The 9,542-nt window shown below is 54.1% G+C and overlaps 1 protein-coding gene across 1 annotated transcript; it reads right to left on the reverse strand.

Moving 5' to 3' along the window:
• Positions 1-4,997: 4,997 nt before the first annotated feature.
• LOC138365234 (DNA-directed RNA polymerase II subunit rpb1-like) lies at positions 4,998-9,071 on the reverse strand. Its single transcript, XM_069325498.1, has 3 exons — positions 9,057-9,071; positions 8,362-8,553; positions 4,998-5,897 (listed from the first exon to the last, which is right to left on the reverse strand). Exons 1-3 carry the CDS (start codon positions 9,069-9,071, stop codon positions 4,998-5,000), a joined length of 1,107 nt encoding a protein of 368 aa, XP_069181599.1.
• Positions 9,072-9,542: the final 471 nt, after the last annotated feature.

The raw sequence follows: 9,542 nt of genomic DNA on the forward strand, positions 1-9,542 counted from the left end.
CGACCTCCCCCTTGTTGTCAGGTGTGCGTGTGTTGGGGGTCACGACCTCCCCCTTGTTGTCAGGTGTGCGTGTGTTGGGGGTCACGACCTCCCCCTTGTTGTCAGGTGTGCGTGTGTTGGGGGTCACGACCTCCCCCTTGTTGTCAGGTGTGCGTGTGTTGGGGGTCACGACCTCCCCCTTGGTGTCAGGTGTGCGTGTGTTGGGGGTCACGACCTCCCCCTTGGTGTCAGGTGTGCGTGTGTTGGGGGTCACGACCTCCCCCTTGTTGTCAGGTGTGCGTGTGTTGGGGGTCACGACCTCCCCCTTGTTGTCAGGTGTGCGTGTGTTGGGGGTCACGACCTCCCCCTTGTTGTCAGGTGTGCGTGTGTTGGGGGTCACGACCTCCCCCTTGTTGTCAGGTGTGCGTGTGTTGGGGGTCACGACCTCCCCCTTGTTGTCAGGTGTGCGTGTGTTGGGGGTCACGACCTCCCCCTTGTTGTCAGGTGTGCGTGTGTTGGGGGTCACGACCTCCCCCTTGTTGTCAGGTGTGCGTGTGTTGGGGGTCACGACCTCCCCCTTGGTGTCAGGTGTGCGTGTGTTGGGGGGTCACGACCTCCCCCTTGGTGTCAGGTGTGCGTGTGTTGGGGGTCACGACCTCCCCCTTGTTGTCAGGTGTGCGTGTGTTGGGGGTCACGACCTCCCCCTTGTTGTCAGGTGTGCGTGTGTTGGGGGTCACGACCTCCCCCTTGTTGTCAGGTGTGCGTGTGTTGGGGTCACGACCTCCCCCTTGTTGTCAGGTGTGCGTGTGTTGGGGTTCACGACCTCCCCCTTGTTGTCAGGTGTGCGTGTGTTGGGGGTCACGACCTCCCCCTTGGTGTCAGGTGTGCGTGTGTTGGGGGTCACGACCTCCCCCTTGTTGTCAGGTGTGCGTGTGTTGGGGTTCACGACCTCCCCCTTGTGTCAGGTGTGCGTGTGTTGGGGGTCACGACCTCCCCCTTGGTGTCAGGTGTGCGTGTGTTGGGGGTCACGACCTCCCCCTTGTTGTCAGGTGTGCGTGTGTTGGGGGTCACGACCTCCCCCTTGTTGTCAGGTGTGCGTGTGTTGGGGGTCACGACCTCCCCCTTGTTGTCAGGTGTGCGTGTGTTGGGGGTCACGACCTCCCCCTTGTTGTCAGGTGTGCGTGTGTTGGGGTTCACGACCTCCCCCTTGGTGTCAGGTGTGCGTGTGTTGGGGGTCACGACCTCCCCCTTGTTGTCAGGTGTGCGTGTGTTGGGGTTCACGACCTCCCCCTTGGTGTCAGGTGTGCGTGTGTTGGGGGTCACGACCTCCCCCTTGTTGTCAGGTGTGCGTGTGTTGGGGGTCACGACCTCCCCCTTGGTGTCAGGTGTGCGTGTGTTGGGGGGTCACGACCTCCCCCTTGTTGTCAGGTGTGCGTGTGTTGGGGGTCACGACCTCCCCCTTGTTGTCAGGTGTGCGTGTGTTGGGGGTCACGACCTCCCCCTTGTTGTCAGGTGTGCGTGTGTTGGGGGTCACGACCTCCCCCTTGTTGTCAGGTGTGCGTGTGTTGGGGGTCACGACCTCCCCCTTGTTGTCAGGTGTGCGTGTGTTGGGGGTCACGACCTCCCCCTTGGCGTCAGGTGTGCGTGTGTTGGGGGTCACGACCTCCCCCTTGTTGTCAGGTGTGCGTGTGTTGGGGGTCACGACCTCCCCCTTGTTGTCAGGTGTGCGTGTGTTGGGGGTCACGACCTCCCCCTTGGTGTCAGGTGTGCGTGTGTTGGGGGGTCACGACCTCCCCCTTGTTGTCAGGTGTGCGTGTGTTGGGGGTCACGACCTCCCCCTTGTTGTCAGGTGTGCGTGTGTTGGGGGTCACGACCTCCCCCTTGTTGTCAGGTGTGCGTGTGTTGGGGGTCACGACCTCCCCCTTGGTGTCAGGTGTGCGTGTGTTGGGGGGTCACGACCTCCCCCTTGTTGTCAGGTGTGCGTGTGTTGGGGGTCACGACCTCCCCCTTGTTGTCAGGTGTGCGTGTGTTGGGGGTCACGACCTCCCCCTTGTTGTCAGGTGTGCGTGTGTTGGGGGGTCACGACCTCCCCCTTGTTGTCAGGTGTGCGTGTGTTGGGGGTCACGACCTCCCCCTTGTTGTCAGGTGTGCGTGTGTTGGGGGTCACGACCTCCCCCTTGGTGTCAGGTGTGCGTGTGTTGGGGGTCACGACCTCCCCCTTGTTGTCAGGTGTGCGTGTGTTGGGGGTCACGACCTCCCCCTTGTTGTCAGGTGTGCGTGTGTTGGGGGTCACGACCTCCCCCTTGGTGTCAGGTGTGCGTGTGTTGGGGGGTCACGACCTCCCCCTTGTTGTCAGGTGTGCGTGTGTTGGGGGTCACGACCTCCCCCTTGTTGTCAGGTGTGCGTGTGTTGGGGGTCACGACCTCCCCCTTGTTGTCAGGTGTGCGTGTGTTGGGGGGTCACGACCTCCCCCTTGTTGTCAGGTGTGCGTGTGTTGGGGGTCACGACCTCCCCCTTGTTGTCAGGTGTGCGTGTGTTGGGGGTCACGACCTCCCCCTTGTTGTCAGGTGTGCGTGTGTTGGGGGTCACGACCTCCCCCTTGTTGTCAGGTGTGCGTGTGTTGGGGGTCACGACCTCCCCCTTGGTGTCAGGTGTGCGTGTGTTGGGGGTCACGACCTCCCCCTTGTTGTCAGGTGTGCGTGTGTTGGGGGGTCACGACCTCCCCCTTGTTGTCAGGTGTGCGTGTGTTGGGGGTCACGACCTCCCCCTTGGTGTCAGGTGTGCGTGTGTTGGGGGGTCACGACCTCCCCCTTGTTGTCAGGTGTGCGTGTGTTGGGGGTCACGACCTCCCCCTTGTTGTCAGGTGTGCGTGTGTTGGGGGGTCACGACCTCCCCCTTGTTGTCAGGTGTGCGTGTGTCGGGGGTCACGACCTCCCCCTTGGTGTCAGGTGTGCGTGTGTTGGGGGTCACGACCTCCCCTTGGTGTCAGGTGTGCGTGTGTTGGGGGGTCACGACCTCCCCCTTGGTGTCAGGTGTGCGTGTGTTGGGGGTCACGACCTCCCCCTTGTTGTCAGGTGTGCGTGTGTTGGGGGTCACGACCTCCCCCTTGGTGTCAGGTGTGCGTGTGTTGGGGGTCACGACCTCCCCCTTGGTGTCAGGTGTGCGTGTGTTGGGGTCACGACCTCCCCCTTGGTGTCAGGTGTGCGTATGTTGGGGGGTCACGACCTCCCCCTTGGTGTCAGGTGTGCGTGTGTTGGGGGTCACGACCTCCCCCTTGTTGTCAGGTGTGCGTGTGTTGGGGGTCACGACCTCCCCCTTGTTGTCAGGTGTGCGTGTGTTGGGGGTCACGACCTCCCCCTTGGTGTCAGGTGTGCGTGTGTTGGGGGTCACGACCTCCCCCTTGGTGTCAGGTGTGCGTGTGTTGGGGGGTCACGACCTCCCCCTTGGTGTCAGGTGTGCGTGTGTTGGGGGTCACGACCTCCCCCTTGGTGTCAGGTGTGCGTGTGTTGGGGGTCACGACCTCCCCCTTGGTGTCAGGTGTGCGTGTGTTGGGGGTCACGACCTCCCCCTTGGTGTCAGGTGTGCGTGTGTTGGGGGTCACGACCTCCCCCTTGGTGTCAGGTGTGCGTGTGTTGGGGGTCACGACCTCCCCCTTGGTGTCAGGTGTGCGTGTGTTGGGGGTCACGACCTCCCCCTTGGTGTCAGGTGTGCGTGTGTTGGGGGTCACGACCTCCCCCTTGGTGTCAGGTGTGCGTGTGTTGGGGGTCACGACCTCCCCCTTGGTGTCAGGTGTGCGTGTGTTGGGGGTCACGACCTCCCCCTTGGTGTCAGGTGTGCGTGTGTTGGGGGTCACGACCTCCCCCTTGGTGTCAGGTGTGCGTGTGTTGGGGGTCACGACCTCCCCCTTGGTGTCAGGTGTGCGTGTGTTGGGGGTCACGACCTCCCCCTTGGTGTCAGGTGTACGTGTGTTGGGGGTCACGACCTCCCCCTTGTTGTCAGGTGTGCGTGTGTTGGGGGTCACGACCTCCCCCTTGGTGTCAGGTGTGCGTGTGTTGGGGGTCACGACCTCCCCCTTGGTGTCAGGTGTGCGTGTGTTGGGGGGTCACGACCTCCCCCTTGGTGTCAGGTGTGCGTGTGTTGGGGGTCACGACCTCCCCCTTGTTGTCAGGTGTGCGTGTGTTGGGGGGTCACGACCTCCCCCTTGGTGTCAGGTGTGCGTGTGTTGGGGGTCACGACCTCCCCCTTGTTGTCAGGTGTGCGTGTGTTGGGGGTCACGACCTCCCCCTTGTTGTCAGGTGTGCGTGTGTTGGGGGGTCACGACCTCCCCCTTGGTGTCAGGTGTGCGTGTGTTGGGGGTCACGACCTCCCCCTTGTTGTCAGGTGTGCGTGTGTTGGGGGGTCACGACCTCCCCCTTGTTGTCATGTGTGCGTGTGTTGGGGGTCACGACCTCCCCCTTGTTGTCAGGTGTGCGTGTGTTGGGGGTCACGACCTCCCCCTTGTTGTCAGGTGTGCGTGTGTTGGGGGTCACGACCTCCCCCTTGTTGTCAGGTGTGCGTGTGTTGGGGGTTCACTTTTAAGCGAATTTGTTTATATCGTAATGATAGAAGGCGTTCAGGGATATTTATTCGCATATCTTCATGTGATGTCTCGACATGCAGGACTCGATAATAACGGTGGATGGGTAGCGTGGGTTGGTGGATGGGTAGCGTGGGTTGGTGGATGGGTAGCGTGGGTTGGTGGATGGGTAGCGTGGGTTGGTGGATGGGAAGCGTGGGTTGGTGGATGGGTAGCGTGGATTGGTGGATGGTTAGCGTGGGTTGGTGGATGGGTAGCGTGGGTTGGTGGATGGGTAGCGTGGGTTGGTGGATGGGGAGCGTGGGTTGGTGGATGGGTAGCGTGGATTGGTGGATGGTTAGCGTGGGTTGGTGGATGGGTAGCGTGGGTTGGTGGATGGGTAGCGTGGGTTGGTGGATGGGGAGCGTGGGTTGGTGGATGGGTAGCGTGGATTGGTGGATGGTTAGCGTGGGTTGGTGGATGGGTAGCGTGGGTTGGTGGATGGGGAGCGTGGGTTGGTGGATGGGTAGCGTGGGTTGGTGGATGGGTAGCGTGGGTTGGTGGATGGGTAGCGTGGGTTGGTGGATGGGAAGCGTGGGTTGGTGGATGGGTAGCGTGGGTTGGTGGATGGGGAGCGTGGGTTGGTGGATGGGTAGCGTGGGTTGGTGGATGGGGAGCGTGGGTTGGTGGATGGGTAGCGTGGGTTGGTGGATGGGTAGCGTGGGTTGGTGGATGGGTAGCGTGGGTTGGTGGATGGGAAGCGTGGGTTGGTGGATGGGTAGCGTGGGTTGGTGGATGGGGAGCGTGGGTTGGTGGATGGGTAGCGTGGGTTGGTGGATGGGTAGCGTGGGTTGGTGGATGGGTAGCGTGGGTTGGTGGATGGGGAGCGTGGGTTGGTGGATGGGTAGCGTGGGTTGGTGGATGGGTAGCGTGGGTTGGTGGATGGGGAGCGAGGGTTGGTGGATGGGTAGCGTGGGTTGGTGGATGGGTAGCGTGGGTTGGTGGATGGGTAGCGTGGGTTGGTGGATGGGGAGCGTGGGTTGGTGGATGGGTAGCGTGGGTTGGTGGATGGGTAGCGTGGGTTGGTGGATGGGTAGCGTGGGTTGGTGGATGGGTAGCGTGGGTTGGTGGATGGGGAGCGTGGGTTGGTGGATGGGTAGCGTGGGTTGGTGGATGGGTAGCGTGGGTTGGTGGATGGGTAGCGTGGGTTGGTGGATGGGTAGCGTGGGTTGGTGGATGGGTAGCGTGGGTTGGTGGATGGGTAGCGTGGGTTGGTGGATGGGGAGCGTGGGTTGGTGGATGGGTAGCGTGGGTTGGTGGATGGGTAGCGTGGGTTGGTGGATGGGTAGCGTGGGTTGGTGGGCTTGATGGGGAGTGTGGGTTACCCTGGCACTCCAGACTCTCACTAGAGCTGCTCTGCTCCAAGCTGACGCTCTATATATTAGTGTATGTGGCTAGCAGGGTATGTGTGTTCACCTTGCTGCACTCACCTACCAGTGTAAGGAAGAGGCAGGTCTAGCTATCTATACCCCGCCTGCTAGCCTTGATGTTCCTCTTGTGTTATAATATAACCTTTCTGATGTTCTAATTCTCTGTCAGTTCTGGCCTTTAATTATAGTTGTAAATGGAGGTGGCTTCAACAACTTCTTTCAGTGCACTAAGTTTGTTGACTACCAGTGTAGGATACCAGAATTTCCTTAAATTTCTTCCACTAATTTGCATTTCCAACTTCTAATTACACCAGCAGGGTTTTTGTTCCCATTTGGTACCTTAATTCTGACTTCCTTTATCCAATGTCCATCAACATAACGTTGCATTTAATGTAATTAAACTCTAGCAGCCACTTCTTAAGCAATTCTTTCAATTTCGCAAGCTCCTTTTGCAATTTGTAGTCTTCTTTCAAGTGTATTCTCCTCAGTAAACACATGGACAATGTCCACGAGGTGTTATGGAAGAAAATGCAGAAGAGAACCTATGACCCTGTGGGACTCCGCTCGTTACATCACGCCAGTCTGAGGTCTCACCCCTCACTGTAACTCTCTGCTTTCTATTGTTTAGGTTCCCCCTTATCCATTGGAGCACCCTACCGCTTACTCCAGCTTGTTTCTCCGAGTTATGCAACAGTCTCTTATGAGGTACTATTTCAAAAGCTTTCTGACAGTCGAAGAAAATGCAGTCTGCCAATTCTTCTCTTTCTTGCTTAATGCTTGTTATTAATTAATGCTTAATGCTTGTTGTAATGCTTGATAATCAAAATAAAGATCCTAATTGTTGTTATTATCCTTGTATATAAGTTACCGGAGGCAAATCCTCAGCAGTTTAAAGACCAAATAATGAAAATAGAACACTGCTTGGAAAACCTCACAAATCCAGCCCCAAACATCATCCTGCTTCGGGACTTCAACCTACGGTACCTGAAATGGAAGACCCCCTAGCCAATACAATTATATCAGAGAGAATTCCGGGAAGTAGTCTAAATGACCAGGCACATGCAAATGACCTGCTACGGATGTGCTACAGATTTGCCTTAAACCAGCACATAGTAGAACCAACTAGTAAAGAAAACACGCTGGACCTCATTTTCACTAATAATGATGAATTGATCAGGAACATAACGATTACAAATACCTGCTACACATATCACAACGTAATTGAAGTTCTGACAAACATGGGGAGTATACCTGCACAACCAGTCCAGACTCCCAGGGGAGGAGATTTCAGCAAATTAAATTTTAATAATAAATAGATAACCTGGGAACAAATAAACCAAGACCTCGCAGAAATAAGCTGGGAAGAACCGCTAGAAAATGTAAACCTGAACCAGTGCCTGGAAAAAATAAACTCAGTTGCTCTAGAAATATGCTCAAACCGCATACCCCTAAGAAAAAAAAGAGGAAGAGGTACAGACTGGAAAGGGAACGGCGTTTCCTCTATAGGCGAAAAAACCCAATCATGGAACAACTTGAGAGTTACGCCCTAACTCAAGAACGACGAAGAAGGTTAGGTAGCGAAATAGAAACGAATGAACTAAAGCTACAAGAATTATACAAAATCCAAGAGAGACAAAGCCAGCAAAAGTCGATCAGTGAAATAGAGAGAAATCCGAAATATTTCTTCTCATATGCAAAATCATGATAAAAACTACATATAGTATCGGGCCCCTGCGAAATGGAGATGAAACTTTCACAGATGACAACAAAGAAATGAGCGAAATACTGAGGTATTTCGTACTGAGATTTTTGACTGAGGTAAAAACACTCTCACTCAGAGTACGACTCTGATTTCAGCGAGCCACTAAATACACTAAAGATCGATAACCCAAATTAATTTTTCATGGCTGTGTTGCCAACATCCAATCATGTATCAGATGTCACCCTATCCACCTAGATTTTGAAGAAGCCATACACAGTATACCTATGCACCAGGCCTTGACTCTTGGCACTCCATATTCATCAAGAATTGTAAAAAACCACTGTCGCAGGCCTTTCACATTCTTTGGAAACAGAGCCTAGCTACTAGTGTTATCCCTGACATACTAAAAACAGCAAAGATAGCACCACTATATAAAGGAGGAAATAAGGCAGAGGCAAAAAATTACAGACCGATAACACTAACATCACACATCATAAAAATCTTATAGATCCATCTGCCTATTTTTTCTTTCAATGGGCTACAGGAAATAATATGGTGTTAAATGAAGATAAGTTTCAGCTCTTGCGCTATGGAAAAAATATAAATATTAAAACAGAAACCATGTACAAAGCGCAGTCAAATCATAACATAGAACGCAAAAGCAGTTTGGGTGTACTCATGTGGGAAGACCTTACCTTTAAAGAACACAATAAAGTAACCGTCACAACTGCAGGAAAAATGACAGGTTGGATAAAAAGAACGTTGGTGCCTTCTAGAGTGGAGTACTGTTGAACAATGACAGCCCCTCTCAAAGTCTGTGAAATTGCTGATCTGGAGAGCGTGCAGAAATCCTTTACTGCTAGAATCCACTCCGTAAAACAATTAAACTTTTGGGAACAAATAAAATGCCTTAATCTGTATTCTCTTGAGCGCAGGCGGGAGAGATACGTAATTATTTAATCGTGGAATATACTAGAGGAGCTGGTTCCAAACCTGCACACAGAAATAACACCACATGAGACCAGAAGGCATGGCGGGATATGCAGAATGCCCCCGTTGAAGAGCCGAGGTGCAATAGAGAACTCTATCAACATCAGAGGCCCGAGACTACTCAACATGCTTCCACTACACAGAAGAGGCATAACTGGCCGACCCCTCACAGTGTTGACGAGAGAACTTGATTAAAACCTCCAAAGGATACCTGATCAACCTTGCTGTAATTCATACGTCAGGCTACAAGCAGCCGCCTCAAACAGCCTGGTTAACCAGTCCAGCAACCAGGAGACCTGGTCGAGGACCGGGCCACGGGGACGCTAAGCCCCGGAAATCATCACAAGGTAACCGCAAGATTGGTAATAGAATTCTATTAAACCTGTGAGACACAACTTGCCTTCCCTGAATCCATGCTGGTGACGTGTTACAATGTCCCTTCTCTCCAGATGTGCTACCAGTCTTTTTCTCACGATATTCTCCGTCACCTTTCATGGTGTGTGTGTTCGTGCGTGTGTGTGTGGTGGGGGGGGGGAAACTGGGTGTGGCCGTGATAAAGTGAAATTGAAATTGAAATAATTTTATTGAGGAATAATTACACACAAAGGTATGAGGTAGCTCAAGCTATTCTCACTCCTCTCAGTACAACGTGTTCTTATATATATAGACACACATATTACCGAACATTCTGAGTAATAAACATATACATTTCTTCCTTTACACATGTAACATCTTACCAGACGTACACACAAATACTTTTATGACCAGTTACACAGACATAATTTGCAATAGATATTCAAACAATTTAACAAAGTTAGTCTTGATTCAAAATTCTTATATCGCTCCAGAATATCATCAATCTTTCCGTTGTGACACATCCAGGCTG

The sequence above is a fragment of the Procambarus clarkii genome, chromosome 16 (assembly GCF_040958095.1).
Source record: "Procambarus clarkii isolate CNS0578487 chromosome 16, FALCON_Pclarkii_2.0, whole genome shotgun sequence".
Lineage (NCBI taxonomy): Eukaryota > Metazoa > Arthropoda > Malacostraca > Decapoda > Cambaridae > Procambarus > Procambarus clarkii.

What these genes read in the sequence shown, in the direction of transcription:
- LOC138365234 (XM_069325498.1), bottom strand. An exon ending in CTTTATTGTGTTCTTTAAAG is followed by an intron (nt 5,898 to 8,361) that starts GTAAGGTCTTCC and finishes CTCCCCATCAAG; the next exon opens with CCCACCAACCCACGCTACCC.